Source organism: Heteronotia binoei, chromosome 6 (genome assembly GCF_032191835.1).
Source record: "Heteronotia binoei isolate CCM8104 ecotype False Entrance Well chromosome 6, APGP_CSIRO_Hbin_v1, whole genome shotgun sequence".
In the NCBI taxonomy this organism is placed as follows: domain Eukaryota; kingdom Metazoa; phylum Chordata; class Lepidosauria; order Squamata; family Gekkonidae; genus Heteronotia; species Heteronotia binoei.
Window position 1 is genome coordinate 101,215,551 of NC_083228.1, and position 16,517 is coordinate 101,232,067.

General features: G+C 45.0%; 1 protein-coding gene across 1 annotated transcript in view; it reads left to right on the forward strand.

Moving 5' to 3' along the window:
- Positions 1–370: 370 nt before the first annotated feature.
- The window catches only part of LOC132574336 (collagen alpha-3(IV) chain-like), a 90,551-nt gene continuing 74,404 nt past the window's right edge, over positions 371–16,517 (forward strand). The window contains exons 1-12 of the mRNA XM_060242698.1: positions 371–390; positions 483–534; positions 8,592–8,636; positions 8,840–8,902; positions 9,097–9,150; positions 9,480–9,506; positions 10,587–10,664; positions 12,548–12,610; positions 12,972–13,007; positions 13,107–13,148; positions 15,008–15,085; positions 15,960–16,022. Coding sequence (XP_060098681.1) covers positions 371–390; positions 483–534; positions 8,592–8,636; positions 8,840–8,902; positions 9,097–9,150; positions 9,480–9,506; positions 10,587–10,664; positions 12,548–12,610; positions 12,972–13,007; positions 13,107–13,148; positions 15,008–15,085; positions 15,960–16,022 — 621 coding nt within the window. The remainder of the gene's footprint in view (positions 391–482; positions 535–8,591; positions 8,637–8,839; positions 8,903–9,096; positions 9,151–9,479; positions 9,507–10,586; positions 10,665–12,547; positions 12,611–12,971; positions 13,008–13,106; positions 13,149–15,007; positions 15,086–15,959; positions 16,023–16,517) is intronic.

Genomic DNA, 16,517 nt, shown 5'->3' on the forward strand with positions numbered 1-16,517 from the left:
TTTTCCAGCCATAAAACTGGATCCAGAATCACATGTAGGCTGTTGTGGGGAGGGGGAGGGGAAGGAGATGAAAAACAATTGGACCCCATCAAAAGCAAGGAGCATGTTTTTCAAGGTCTTGACCTTCCCAATTAATATTACTTCCATCTTGTGCAAATTCAGTTTTAGCTTACTACAGTCAGGTGTGGGTTCAAGGACTCTGTAAATGGCATGTGATAGGTGTGCTTGTGTTCACTGCTACAAATACAGTAGAGTATATAATTCATACTGTATTGTGTGTATATATTATTGTTCAATATTCTATATTGATTGTTGGCTACAATGTGATTGGAAAAAGTACATTGAAAAACTATTCGTTCTGCAGGTAACAATGGTCATGACTGTAATAAAGTAACCAATTTGAAAATGTCATCAGAACATTAAAAATAAAAATAATACAATAACCCAGATTTTTTGTAAATATTCTATTTTCTTCTTTTCAGAACTGTGCCTGTAACTCTAAAAGCTACTGCTATTGTGATGGAACAAAAGGCGGTAAGGTAAGGGTCTATAAATGTCTTTTCCATCTTATTTATCCCAAAGTTTTTTTTATATATATATATATATATATATATATATATATATATATATATATATATATATATATATGTGTGTGTGTGTGTGTGTGTGTGTGTGTGTGTGTGTGTGTGTGTGTGTGTGTGTGTTAAAGCAGGGGTCATTTTGTAGAAAAATAGGTGGTGGAGCTCATCCAGGAATTATTATGCAGCTGCACCTACTATTCAATGGACAAGATGGGGAGGAGGAGGGGGAACCCTCAGAAACGTACAGGAGCTGTGCTCCTGTGCTCCTGCTGAATCCGAGGCCTGTGTTAAAGTATCCAATTAAAGTACATAAGAAGAACAGCTATAGTGTCCATCAGTATCAATACTTAAATATTTCCTTGGACATTATAGATATTCTTGATCATATATAGAGTTGCCAGTGCTGAGTTTGGAAATTCCTGTAGATTTGGAGTTGGAGCTTGGTGAGAACAGGGTATGAAGAGAGGAGATGCCTCAGCAAGATATAATGCCGTAGAATCCACCATCCAAAGTAGCTATTAGATAACATCTAATTAAGTGTCTAATTAAGAATCTAATTTGTGCATTCATAAGTACAGTTTGGTAGGCAAATTAACTCACTTTTTATGTTCTTTGCAGTAGACCTTGTCAAATAAAGCTTTATTTTTAATTACCACAGATAAAACATCCCTAAAATAAAATAAATTTCACTTGCAATAGAAAATTTCTTTAATTTCTGAACTTGTCTGCCCATAAAAATGGACTTTGGAAGAGTATTTACAAACTTGGTTTGTTGTAAATCGAAGGAGAGAATGATTTCTAAGGGAAAAAGAAAGAGTAGGTGTAGTGTATCTGCAGCCATACGCGCCATGCGCGGAGGCGACTGGGCGGTCCCAGGCACCTCCAGCGCGGGGCGTGGAATCCCCGCCTATCACCAGCTGCGGCGAGAAGTTTAACGGGTCAGGATTGGCCTGACCTGTCCAGGAGGCTGTACCAGGATTTGTACATAAGCGGGACCCGGCCCGCGTGTTCTCTCTCTTGCAATGTACTCCGAATAAAGAATGTTGCCCTACTCGCGTCTCCTGTTTGAGTACGTTACACTGGCGACGAGGATGGGATTCTAGCCTCATCGGCTACATCGGAGACCAAGGGCACCACCAGGCCACGACCGACGCCGACGCCACCATGGCCACCCAGGGCGGAAACACCGGTCACGAGCAGTTCGACCCCACGAATCCAGAGGCCTGGGAGTCCTACTTGGAATGGGTCGAATGCTACCTGAGGGCCAACAAAGTCATGAAGGACAGTATGAAGAGGGACGTTCTCCTGAGCGTCTGTGGGGCGGCCACCTTCGAGATCGCTAAGGGTCTCTCGGCCCCCGCTCGCCTCACGGAGAAGTCCTTCACGGAAGTGAGCAGACTCCTCACCAGCCACTTCTTGCCGCAGCCTTCGCGGGTGGCCCGCAGGTTCCTGTTCCACAGAAGGGACCAGGCGGCGGGAGAATCAGCCGCCGATTACCTGGCGGCCCTCCGCAGGATTGCCAGGAACTGCAATTTCCCTCAGCTAGAGGAGACCCTGGCCGATCGCTTCACGTGGGGTCTCCGCGACGAGAGGCTCCAGCAGAAGCTCTTCGCCAAGGAAGAGCTCAACCTCCAGAGCGCCTTCAGCGAAGCCGTGGCGTTTGAGAGGACCGCGAGGACCTTCCCCAAGGCCCGGTCGGACGCCGTGCACCATGAGGAGCTGGACCACGACCGCCCGGAGGAGGGAGAAGCCCACCAGCTGCGCCGGCCAGCCGGGCCACCCAACCGAGCATTCCAGCGCCCACGAGCGCCCGAACGACCCCCAGCGGCGGAGAGGGCTCCGGCCACCAAGTGTGCCAGCTGTGGCAACCACCACGACAGGCGGGACTGCCAGTACCGGACCTGGGACTGCCGGAGCTGCGGGAAGACTGGACACATCGCGAGGGCCTGTAGGGCCAGGACCAGCCATCAGAGGCCGGCCACCCACCAAGAGTCGGTGGAGTTCCACGCCACGGCCTCCACGTCACTACAGGTACTGAACTTGCCCATAAGCGTCCCGAACAAAATCAAAATGGCGGTCCTTATAGAGGGAGGCCCATGTCAAATGGAGGTGGACTTGGGTTCCTCCATTTCAATCATATCGGAGGAGACCCTGAGGAACCTGCGTCCCGGGCGGCCGTTGCAGACAAGACTGGCGGGTTTTGTTCTAATGGACTTCCAGAAGAACCCGGTCCAAATCGCGGGGTGGGCCCGGGTGCATGTTGAGCGGGGGTCCTTCCGGGGGCCGTTGGACATTCTGGTGGTCAAGCGCCAGCTGACCACCCTGTTAGGACTGGCGTGGTTCAAACCCCTGGGAATACGGCTGGAAGGGGTGGGGCAAATCCTATCCACCAGTGGGGTTGGGGATGTTTGCCACGAGTTCCCCGACGTGTTTGACGGGTCCCTGGGGAGCTACAAGGGGCCGGCCATCTCCCTACCGCTGGACCCCACGGTCCGACCAATCAGGCTCAAAGCCAGAAGGGTCCCATTCGCCCTCAAGCCCAAAATAGAGGCTGAATTGGACCGCCTAACGGCCCAAGGGGTGGAGCCAGTAGACTACGCCACGTGGGAAACCCCAATAGTCACACCGGTCAAGCCCAACGGAGAGGTGCGGATCTGTGCTGACTATAAGTGCACCATAAACAGGGCACTTCAAGACAATCCGTACCCCGTACCGGTAGTAAGCCACGTTCTGGCAGCACTAGCGGGGTCAAAGATCTTCGGGAAGCTGGACCTGGCACAGGCCTACCAACAGCTCCCGGTAGATGACAAAACGGTGGAGGCCCAAACCATTGTCACACACAGGAGGGCCTTCAGGGTGCGGAGACTACAGTTTGGGGTGAGCGTGGCTCCGGGGATCTTCCAAAGCATAATGGACACTCTCCTTAAAGGAATCCCCGGAGTCCAACTGTTTTTCGATGACGTTTTGATCGCCGCTCCCGACCCTGGGGAATTCAACAACTGTCTCCGAGAAGTGCTCCGCCAGTTCCAGGCTGCGGGGCTCAAAGTCAAGCGGGAAAAGTGCTTACTGGGCGTCCCACGAGTGGAGTTCCTGGGGTTCGCCGTAGACGCAGCCGGGATTCACCCGACGGAGAAGAAAACACGAGCCATCGTTCAAGCCCCAGCCCCCACGTGCAAAGCAGAACTCCAAAGTTTCTTGGGGTTGCTTAACTTTTATCACACGTTCCTCCCACACAAGGTGGCCCTGGCAGAACCTCTACACCGGCTTCTGGACAAACACGCCCCTTGGGTAAGCCGTCGCCGCGTTCCAGGCGGTTAAAGACACTCTGGTCTCAAATGCGGTGCTCCACCACTTTGACGAGCGCCTCCCGGTCATACTGGCTTGCGACGCATCACCATATGGGGTGGGCGCAGTCCTGGGGCACCAACTCCCGGACGGGAGGGAGGTACCAGTAGCCTATTACTCCCGCACGCTAACGCCGGCAGAGCGCAATTACGCTCAGATTGATAAAGAGGCTCTGGCCATAGTAGCGGGGGTACACAAGTTCAACTATTACCTTTATGGGCGGAGGTTCACGATTGCCGCCGACCACAAACCGCTCTTGGGTCTGCTTGCGCCGGACCGCCAAACCCCACAAATTCTGTCCCAGAGGGTACTGAGGTGGAACCAGTTCCTAAATTCATGCATGTACACACTGGTCCACCGCGCAGGCAAATCAATGGGCCACGCGGACGCGCTCAGCCGTTTGCCGCTACCCGAAGTGGGTCCAGACCCCGCCCCTGTGCACCAGGTCATGCTGGTGGAGAGCCTCCCGGAGCAGCCCCTCCACGCAGCGGAGGTCGCCAGGGCCACCCAGAAACACAAGACACTGGCACGTGTGCTCGACTGGGTGGTGAGGGGGTGGCCAGAAGGGAACATGGGGGAAGAATTCAAGCCGTATAAAACCGGGAGCGAGGAACTAGCAGCCCACAAGGGGTGTCTTTTATGGGGAAGTAGGGTGGTGGTCCCCCCCCCCCCGCTGCAAAAGCGTGTTCTGGAATCCCTACATGAGACTCACCCCGGCATAGTCCACATGAAGGCTCTAGCCAGGAGCTACGTTTGGTGGCCGGGGATGGATGGGGAGATCAAGAGCTGGGTCCGGAGGTGCCGGATATGTCAGGAGTCGCGGCCCGAACCTCCCAGCGCCCCCGCTACACGGTGGGAGTCAACCAGGAAGCCGTGGTTGAGACTCCATCTGCATTTCGCGGGGCCATTCCAGGGGCAGACCTTTCTGATAATCATGGACACCTACACCAAATGGTTGGAGGTCATTCCCGTAGGGTCCACCTCGTCCGCAGCCGCGATCAGAGTGCTGCGCAGGGTCTTATGCACACACGGTATCCCGGACACCATAGTCTCTGATAACGGGACCGCGTTCACCTCGGCCGACTTCCAGGCGTTCCTCCAGAGATATCTGATTAGGCACATAAGGTCTGCCCCCTTTCACCCGGCCACTAACGGCCAGGCAGAGCGGATGGTCCGCACAACAAAACAAGCCCTGAGCCGAATCGTGCAGGGCGACTGGGACCACAGGTTGGCCGCGTTCCTTTTCGATAATAGGGTCACCCCCAACCCGGTCACCGGGGTTAGTCTGGCCGAGCTCCTCATGGGGCGCAAGCTCATAACCCGACTGGACAGACTACACCCCGACAGGGCTTCGGAGACCCGCGGAAGTCCCGAGGTCAGGGACGCGGCCAGAGGGTTCTTTGCGGGCGACCCAGTATACGCCCGAAACTATGCGAGGAAGCCTGAGTGGGTGGCGGGCCGAGTGCTACGAGTAACAGGGTCCCGCCACTACGATATATCTACCGAGGGGGGCCAGGTATTACGGCGGCACATAGACCAGCTACGCCACCAAATGCTACCGGAGGAACCGGCGGACACAGAAGGGGCAAGATCCAGGGAGGAGCCCACCGAGGGCTGACCAGAGGACGCGGCCCCAACACCGGCTGTACCGCCGCACGAAGCACCGGGACCGACTGAGGCCGAGATACCGTTGGAACCAGATCCGCAGCCCCCGGCCACATCTCGGCCCACCGACGCACCAGCAGCGGAAGCCGCACCACCTCCACCGGACCTCCCCAGAAGGTCCACCAGGGAGCGCCGACCTCCCACGTACCTTAAGGACTATGTGCATTAACCAGGGGGGGAGGGGTGTAGTGTATCTGCAGCCATACGTGCCATGCGCGGAGGCGACTGGGCGGTCCCAGGCACCTCCAGCGCGGGGCGCGGAATCCCCGCCTATCACCAGCTGCGGCGGGAAGTTTAACGGGTCAGGATTGGCCTGACCTGTCCAGGAGGCTGTACCGGGATTTGTACATAAGCGGGACCCGGCCCGCGTGTTCTCTCTCTTGCAACATGCTCCGAATAAAGAATGTTGCCCTACTCGCGTCTCCTGTTTGAGTACGTTACAGTAGGAATTCCAGGGAAGCATGATGTGTCAGAAACTGCTATCACTTATACAGTTTTTATTCAGAAATATATGCTTATAGTGTATTAGATGGTGGCCCCAGTTCAGAATTCCATGTGTACTTAGGTGTATATGAAAGGCACCAGAATATACAGATGTCGTCCTCTTAAATCCATACATGTTTCTTTCTTCTGTGAAATTATAATGGCTAACAAAATTTACAGTACTGTACCCCCTCCAGTGGCATATGCCGGAATAGCATAATATGGGGAAAGCAAAGGCTTATTAGGACTAGCCAGTGTTCTGATACTGTATGGTTATTAATTTACAGACCCTGAAAAAAAGTCCTCTGGTTTACACCATAACCATAGTTTCTGTTATTGTATTACAATGACAAGTTTTCTAAAAAGAATTTTAACAGACATTCAGATCTCAGTTTTTCAGTCTAACAGCTGGCCATCCTCCTGCTACTTTCTTCCCACCCACATCACAAGGGGCTACAACCAAGGTAGTACAGTAGTGGAGCAGGATGCTTGCATTTTTTTTTTTAGGAATCTCTTTTAACCCTTTCTATTCCAAGATACAACATCTGCAGTAAGTTTTCAGAAAACGTGGCATGCATATATATATATATATATGTCAAATTACTTTTTACAGGGTGAAAGGGGCTTTCCCGGTTTCCTTGGTCCACCTGGCCATATTGGTTTCCCTGGCCCAGAAGGCCCCCCAGGGCCACAAGGACCTAAGGTACTTAGAACTTTATATCTATATTTGTATGTGTTACTGTGTGTGTGTTTACAATTATGAAATCACAAGTAACTTTGTTGAAAAAATAACACATTCTAAACTTGTAGTTTAATGTAAAATGAACATATTTAGGTTTAAAGTATAATTAAACAAAAAAGTAAAATGAGCATATTTAGGATAGATTCATATTATTTTCAGAAACTTAAATTTGAGCCTTTGTCAGACTCACAAAACCTGCATATACTTTTATTGTCCATTTTCTATTTATAATAGTACTGTTTATTATTTAACAACAGCAACAACAAGAAGATATTAGTTAAATCTGAACACAGCACAGTACAAATTAAGCGTTTTAAAGCTCACTTGCTTCCAACATGTTATATTTTAAGAGTATAGTTTACTGTCCCAGTGAAATAAGTGAAAATTAGAAATGTTTAAGTATGGGATATTTTTTTTTCTTTGTGTTAAGTAGTCTATTCCAATGAAATTTCAGTCTTGGCACTTTGTAGGATTACATTTTTCTCAGCCTCATAGAGTTCATTTACCAACACATCCAGCATTCCCCCCACGCAGGTTAGGGGATATTACCTCATGGTAAATGCCAGCTAGTATTGCAGTCTTACAATTGATGCAGTTAATAAATCAACAAATATCTCAAATCCCAGACTTAGAAGAGTTGGTTTATGAGTTAATTAAATATTTGACTGTTCAACATATTAGGATGAGATGAAATGAATTAGAAATTAGAATTGAATGATAATTAGAAAGCTATTCCATAGTTGAAAATATGGGCTGCCACTTTTCTGTGAAAACTGTATTCTCTCATTGAAGTATAATCTTTCTCCTGTTGCCATATTTTAGCCCTAGTGAGTAGGTGTCAGATTATTGCTTTGGATTTTTACTGGAAATAAAATGTTTTCTTTGTTACTTTTTTTTTGTAATTTTGTTATACCTGTTATTTCTCTTTCTTAAAAGAAGATACACATTTTGGAAAGCCAATATGTCAGTGAATTTGACTGGATTAGCCTCTAAACTGCAACAGAAACAGAACCACAGAAGAAGAAAGAAATCACCTTCTTGAACCCCATGAAGAAAGATTAAGTTTTAGTTTTGCTGACTGTAGCTCTCCTTTTGCTTCCCAGGGTTTTCCAGGGCTAGTAGGCTCTCCTGGATCTAAAGGCTCAAGGGTTGGTATTTTGCTTAATAATATACTAACAATATATTGGGGGCCCAAAGGGAATTGCAGGTGGGGAAAACAATTTATAAATCTGACTCCCACTCCAAAATCTACCCTGTCAGAATTCAGTAGATGTCCAGTGGTTTGAGAAAGCTAATTTACCCACCTCTCATTCTATGGCTGCTCTTAACAGGCATTGCTCATAGAGCTTATTCAATATTAATCAAAGTCATTTTGGGATCTCCTTTGGTTAATTTACAATGCAATATTTTCCCATGTATCTAGGGTACATTGGTCATTGGTTTACATAAAAATCTAAAACTTGCTTGAACAGTGTCCTGAATCTGAACTGGAGATGCATTAAGTTCTTGGGATGAGAGTTTTCATGTTTTGTATATTTGCTATCTATCTTAAGAATATGTTGCTTTGCCAGACATTACTGCATTCATATTAGAATCAGCAAACAATGTACTTTGGAATGTTGAACAACTGACAATGCAGTCCCAAGAAAAGTTAAATCTTTCTAAGTCCACTGTCTTCAGTTTCATAAAAATGTTTTATTTTAGGTTATTAAAATAGTTTTATTTCATTAAGCGCAACTATGTGACTGCTCTTTCTTCCCTGTTCTTAATGTTAGGGAATGCCAGGAATACCAGGTTATTCAGGTCCTCCAGGTCTTCCAGTAAGTAAAATAAATCTTTGTTGAACAAATTTATAATCTATTTTTTACATCAACCACTTTATCTTTGTTAATTTTATAAAACTTAAAAACAGTTGTTGATATCAGTGTTTTGTTGATATGTATTTTTGCTAATAATCAAAAGTCATTTATGAGTTCTTAATTTGCAATAATGGTCAATTTGGCAATGTTGTAACTGCTTTTAGGGTGAACCGGGAAATATTGGTCTGCCAGGATGGCCAGGAATACCAGGATGTAATGGAACCAAGGTAGGAACAAAACCAGCCACTTGGTGGCCTTCAGGTAACCCACATGGTTGTTAATATCTCAGCCTGTGACACACCAGCGCCAGAGCTTGTAAAATCAAAAGAAGCCATGCCTGTGGAGTCAGGAATTTCTAAGGGCCTATTGCTGTTCTTCCTTTCTCTGCCAGTCTGCCTCTTATTGCCTCTTTATTTTCCAGGGTGAACAGGGATTCCCAGGGCTTCCGGGGCCAGGAGGACATCCAGGGTTACCAGTAAGTTTCCATATTTAATGGTCAAGTTTAACAGTGTGGTCTTGATTATAATACCACCAAGGTTTAAACAGATGAAAAGACAGGGGATTGTGTTACAGATTGTCAAATAATTCTTTATTTGGATCATTTCAATTTTAAGAATGAGATCTGTTGCTCTTTGTCTACATTTTTTGTAACTGTCCACTTAACTTCCATAGCATAAGTACTTTGAAGTTTTGAACACCTTCCTTCCACATGAGGCTCTCCACCTTAAAAGCTGCCTTGTTAAGTTACTGCTGTTAGATTTCATACATTTATAGTAGTGTGGCTTTTGTCTTTTTGTCTCCTAGGGTCCTAAAGGCATCAAAGGAGAGAGGGTAAGTTTGTAAATCAGTAACAGTTCAGAATGATTCAGAACAGGGTTGATGGGGTTCTGACCAGAACAGGCCATTTGGAGCATCAGGGCTGGTTCAAGTCTTTTGCTAGATAAACATCTTCATCTGATGCTTTCCTGGAGTGGATGTGGGAATGGGTGGGTCTAGACCCCTTTCTTGCAGGTTTCAGGATGGGCTCCAGAAACAGCACCTCTGCAACCTTCCCAGGACCCAGAAAGCACTGATACAAGTCAAAGAATTGGTGATGAGTGCAAACCACTCACCTCCTCTCATGTAACCTCTGTTTGACGATTCAGTGCTCCAAGCAGGCAGTGCACTGACTCTGTAAAACAGGGGTTGTTTTGTAAATAGGTGGTGGAGCTCATCCAGGGATTGTTATGCAGCTGCTATTCAATGGACAAGGTAGGTAGGAGGAGGGGGAACCGACAGAAAGGTTCAGGAGCTGTGCTCATGTGAACTCCTGCTGAATTCAAGGCCTGCTGTAAAGTATAAACAACCACTCACTTGCAGGTGCTTTTTCAGGTCCAGATGAAAGTGCTAGTCAACTTTTAAAACCCCACACATACATTAAAAGACTGCTTTCAAATAGTTTTTTCTAATATCTTTGGAGGTCTCATGGTATTAGGCTGCAGGGCCCTCTTGCATTGGTTCCAGGATTGTTGAGTTTCCTCCTAAGTCCACTGCACTCCCCAAATCTGCTCTTTAGGTAGCAAGCAAGTCAAGGTGACTAAAAGTCTGTGGTATTGCTGCTAAGCCTACAATTAGTGTTTTTACTAGTTTATTTTGATCTACTGTTATTGTTGCTTTCAATTATTCATTTTAATTTCTATTGTTCCTTTTCTTATTGCAAGATCCATTCTTAACCCTCCTTCGCAGCCACCATTAATGCATCATGTTAACTTATGTTATGTTTTCAGGTGTAATTAGGGTTATTTGATACCGTCTGGGCATTCATCAGATGTAGCCAAGTATGCTGGACTAATGATCCATTGTTCGAAGACATGGAATAACACAAAATATAATACATTGGACTAATCCACTTTTTCTAATTAAATTGTCAAGGGATGTCCTGCTAATGGATATGATGAGGGTGACAGAGCTAAAGGTGATTCTGGACTTCCAGGAATGCCTGGCTCTCAGGTAAGCTGTTGCCCCAGACATAATACTTAAGAATAAAATAACCTTGGGATACCTTAAAGGCTAAACAAATATAGTGGAGACCTCAGGAGAGATTTCTTGGTTGGAATGTAGGGACAGAAACTTTGAAGACTTTGTGAAATAAAGGAGGTCTGCTGCCAATCATAGGGTGCCTTAAATCAAAAGGTGTCCCTTGCTTCACCGTTTCCTGATCATTCAAGACTCAGGAGAACTGTGAATGTGCCAGATGGATAAAGGAAATGAGAAGTAACCAAGGGCATCAAATTAATCCTTCCTTTACATGCCTGAGTTAACAATGCTGGATAGTCTGCAGGGATTGTGTAGGCAGCTCAATATAAAATGAAACATCTATAAAATCAAATTAAGTTGAGTTGGATACAAGAAGTAGGAAGGTTGGGGGGTTGAAATAAAAGCATTAAAATCAATTAATTGGATATCAGTCGAAAATACCATGTTGCAGGTCTGGAAAATGCAGGATTCATCCCCTCAATTCTTCAACAGTAGTCAAGAATAGAATACGAATGATGGCTAGGTGTCTTTTTACAGATAACTGGAAAAAATGGTGGCCAGATACCCCATTGGCTCTTTTCCTAACCTGGTCATGTGGGAATTTATGAATCATTAAAAAAAAGAACTAGTCTTTTATTTAATAAAAATTCGTTTTAGCCCCTTACTCTGAAGACTGAGTGGGGGGGAGAGAGAGAAAGAGATAGAGATGCAGCCAGCGATGAGACCCATGCCAGCTGAGCTTGTACACTCTTTAGCCAAGAACTCATCTCTTCCCTGAGGGGAAATTGCAAGCAAAACCTATCCACAGCTAGTCAGTCATGGTATGTCTCTGAATATGCCCATGTATCAAAGAGCTTGGTGCCTGAAAGCATCTAGCCAGTGAGCCCAAACAGTGTACTGCATCAGGAAGAGGCACACATCATTCAGGCTCCACTTGTCTGACTGAAAGGGTTTCACAGACTTCTCCACCAGATCGACAAAAGAGGTCCCATACATCTTCGCTGCGGATAAGCTTCAAAGCAATGTTGATCAGCATCCAAAAGAGATTCTTGAAATTGACTTCCAATTCTTTAAACACAGAAACCTTCCCCCCTGGTGCACGATACTGTAGCTCCCATTTGCTCCAGGATTCCACTGCGCAGGCAGACCATCAAAGCGTCATTCACTGAGTACCCATCCTGCCAGAGCTGATAGACTTCTTCATCAATCAGAGTGGTGTTACCCACAAAGATGTCCAGATTGTTAGACATGACCCACAAAACCAGGTCCCTCTGGCCTGGGCTTTGCCACCTGCTCCTCTGCTCCATCCCCAGCACCCAACCCTCTATGGACCAATCTTAAAGGTGTGACAAAATCCATTGATAGGTCTTTCTATCCATTAATGGTCTTTCTGCTAGCTGGCTTGACCCTTGTGTCCAATGGATACTGTTGGATTTTGTGGTGTCTCTGTCTCTCTTCCTTAAATGATCAAGCTATCAAATATATATCTATTATGTGTGCAAAAAAAATTGGTCCATGCAAAAGAGTAAACGATCCCATTCGAGTGGACATGGATCATTCCCATCTAATGATGAACTAGCAAAGCAAGTTGAACAATGCATACAAAGCAGGGCAGTTATTTTCTGTAGTGAGCTAGCCATTCCCCAGTAACTATTCTTTGCCCATTGTCTTATGATGCAGTAATTGGTCTTATATTATGAATCATAAGTATATGCCAAAAGGAAGACTAGAAGTATCCTAAATATACAAATAAATGGGAGGAATACAAGATGCACACTCAAGTAAAGCTCTGTTTTGTATTTGCAAAATTGTGCAAGAATTTAAAATTATTTTGTATTTCTTGATTTGATGTGAAGGGTGAGCCAGGACCTCGAGGATTACCAGGTGAAGCTGGAAGTGAGGGCCCTCCAGGATTTCTAGTAAGAAGACAACCTGAATTTATTTGTTGATTAAAGACTGGGATTATTTAAAAAGTTTCTATGACACGACAGCCTTCATAGCACTGTTGAAAAGTCAACTGCTGAAAAGACTAGGACAAAATAGTCCCAGATTATGATACAGCAATAACTGACAAGATTTTATTTGCTTATTAAATTGTTTATTATCAGTGTTTAAAAATACATTTTATGTAGTTTTGCATCTGCAAGTGATCCCTCCTGATTATCATGCTTGAAGTAAATTGTAGATGTAGAGCACCTCACTGCCAATGGAACATAATAAAGTTCAGGTAAAGGACTGAATGCTTTTAATCTGCGTTATTGCTTGTTTTTTGCTTCTTAGGGAGAACAAGGAAAACCAGGATTGCCAGGACCCAAGGTATTTTTTTTTAATTTGATATGATTGACCAATTTTGAATTACCTCTGTTGTGTGGTTTGGAGAAAGAAAATAAGTACACATTTGTATTTCTTTTGCAGGGTCTCATGGGTGTTAAAGTCATTGGAGAGAAAGGTAAAAAGGTAACTATATATGAATGTGATTTCTTTTTGTTTTGCTGGCCACTGAGAGCTTGCAAGTTGATGAGTTGTAGCCACACCGGGGGCTTAACCAGGAATTTAGAAGTCAGGGGTCTTTTTAAAAAGTCAAGGGGCACCCTTTCCCATCCACTGTGGAGTCTGCAGCCTCTCAGAAGCTTTCTGGGATAGGGGGCAAAAGCTGGAGGCTCTGAAAGTGGCCAAGTCAAGGCAGCCAACCCTAAAACTTTGGCATCAGGAAGCGACTGCATGTTGCATGCAAGCAGGGAGGTTTCCTTCCATCTCCCTCTTCCCCAGCCCAGCACTTTGCAGTCAGCAGCTCCATCTATCCCCCCCTTCCCAGCCCATTCCACACACCTCTTCTCTGCCTACTGCTTTTACTGCCTCAGTGCACTGTGCCCTGCTCAGCTCTGGCTGCCACTGATGATGCTTTACTGCTCAGCCATGGCAAAAAAACCCCAAACAGGCTGTGCCCCTGCCTGGAAGTCAAGGGGCAATGCCCCACAGACCTCCATTGTTATGGGCTTGAGCCATACCCTGCAGTAGATGATGAAGAAGAAGATACTGGATTTATATCCCGCCCTCCACTCCGAAGAGTCTCAGAGTGGCTCACAATCTCCTTTACCTTCCTCCCTCACAACAGACACCCTGTGAGGTGGGTGGGGTGGGTACTTTCTGGCATTGTGCTTCTTCTGTGGCATTATTCAAATTTTATTTGGTATAAATTAGTCTCTGAAAATCTGAATCAGTTATTTCATTTGAATTCTGCGCAGGCCATCTGATATCACAGCAGTGTCTTTTTCAGGGCCATCCTAAGCAGAGTAACACCCATATAAATCCAATGATGTCAAGGGCCTAAAACAGTGTAACTCTGCTTAGGATGGCACAGTATGTTCTTCTTGCAAATCAACTGCCTAAATGTCATAATATTATTGATTCAGCTGATGGAGCATAGATATCTGTGATTTCAAAGAGCACCAAGGCCTACACATCTGGCTGTTCTAGAGTAAGAAGGAAGCCTTTGAATCTACATTCTGAGACCAATGGACATTCCTTGCTTAAATTAAATAAGAATGCATTTGATATATATTTGCATTAATGAGATTAAAACACCACCCAGCTGATTCAAATCTGCTGAACAGTCTCTGTGCTAGAAAATGGTAGATTTTCCTATGTACTTTATATGGGAACAAAGCAGGACCAGCACGGCTGCCCTCTTGGATTTATAAAGGAACCATTTTTAGATGTTTATGGCCAAATTCTGCTCATGGTGAACATTTCCATTTTAAGCAAATCCATTATTATACAGTTACAATGTACATATTTAGATCTTGCAGAAGCATTTTGAACAGAATGTTTAAATTAGGTTATACTTGCCTACAAGGACTTTATTAAGGAGCAAAAGCAATCTTATGTTGTGAAAGGGGTTAATTGTAAAATTTCAAAGTTACATGGTTTCTTGAACAGGTTCATCAGTTGCTTATAATAATTTATTTATTTGGTACATTTTTATCCCTCCCATATGTCATTTTCCCTTTCCCTCCTCTGTTTTATCCTCTATTAAATTCTTCAGGAACAGAGAGAGGGAGAGGTGGTCTGCTGTTCCTGTAACCAATTACAAGTTTTCAGTAAATCTGTTTTGTTCATTTCAGCCTTCTTTGATTTTCATGTTATCTATTGCTTTGGCCCCCCCAAAAGTATTTTACTACTTATTTTCCCATTGTTTTATTATGTGTACCTTTCTTAAACTCTATTTATTTTAGCATATACCTTTCTAGCTGCTGTAATCATATACAGTAGAAGTTCTCATTAACTCCAATAGTTTTTTTTCTTTTTAATGACAGGGTGACACTGGATTAATGGGGCCCCCTGGACCACCAGGAACTGTTATTGTAACACTTACTGGAGCTGAAAATACTACGGTAGTAGTACAATAAAAATCATTTACAACAAACACTAACAATACTGTCCTGAGCAGAGTTATACCTTTCTAAGTCCATTTAAACATGATGGTGTAGGATGTAGCTCTGTTTAGGATTGCACTGTAATTTATCAGAAATACTTGCAATAGGTATTGGGATTTTTTTAAAAAAGCCATCAGTATTCCTGCATGGCACAGCAGGAAACAGAAGGGAGAGTTATAAGGCTCTGAGGCCTGAAAATCAGGAATGCTGTAGCATAGGATTTCCCAACATTAAATTATTTCTGTATTTCATGTGAATTTTGGGATTAGCAGTGGTTGTCTCTAATCTCACTAACTCTCAGTTAGCAGGTTGGCAAGCAAGATGGAGGACTGTCTTTTTAAAAGTTATAATCCACTCTTTTTCCTAATGGGGACCCAAAGCAACTTGTCACAGTGTTCTCCCTTCTTCCACTTTAACCTCATAACAACAACCCTGTGAGGTAGGTTAAACTGAAAGAATGCGATGGGTTCAGGATCCCTCGATGAGCTTTCAGGGCAGAAGAGAGATTCAAACCCACTTGTCCCAAGATCTAACATGCCATTCAAACTATGTCACCACACCAGCTCTTACCATTCACTTTTTCCTGTGAATTTCCAAATTGGCGCTTTGTATACTGAACTGATCTATACAAGCAGGGAAGTTGTAAAACACAACCCTCTTTCTGGGGAATGGGAAGCTCTTTAGTGCAAATATAAGAAGTAAAATGCCTTTGTGCCTTTATATTATACTATTGGGTCCATTTTGGCCTATGTACTGTGTTTTGTACTGTGTACTGTGTTTTGCTTTTCCTGGATCCACTAAATTACCACCAATTTTAATATTTTTGTTACAGGAATTAAAAGGAGATAAAGGAAACAAGGGATCTCAGGGACCTCCTGGACCACCAGGAGAATTAGTAAGTTTGTGTGGTGTTTTTGACAACTCTGTTCTTTTAGTGTTTTAGACTGCCCTAGCCCACTCCAGGGTTTAGAGCCTTTCTGCACATGTTATTTCCTTGCTTGTGTAACTGTACTGCAGGAGCAGGAGGCCCTTTTCCATTTTACTCCCTCTAGTGGTCACTTTGATATTTCACCGCTGTATCTCCAGCTTGTTTACAAGCACCATCCAGAGTATAGTGAATAGGCAAGGTCTAGGAATTCCATGCTTCCCAATTTTAGGGGAACCTGATTAGGATAGGGACCATGAAGTGTGGAGAATGAAGACTTAAGTTTTGGGAACTGCTGTTCACACCACTGAGGAAACCTACATCAGTGCAAGTAAATTTCCCTGACAGGGCGAATAGCAGCACCCTGGGGCTCTTTCAGGTTGGGAAAATGGTGCAGGGAAAATGCTTAAGTCCTCTCTCCCTGTGTGCCATAGTCCAGCCCCAAACCAGGCCCCACATGCCCGG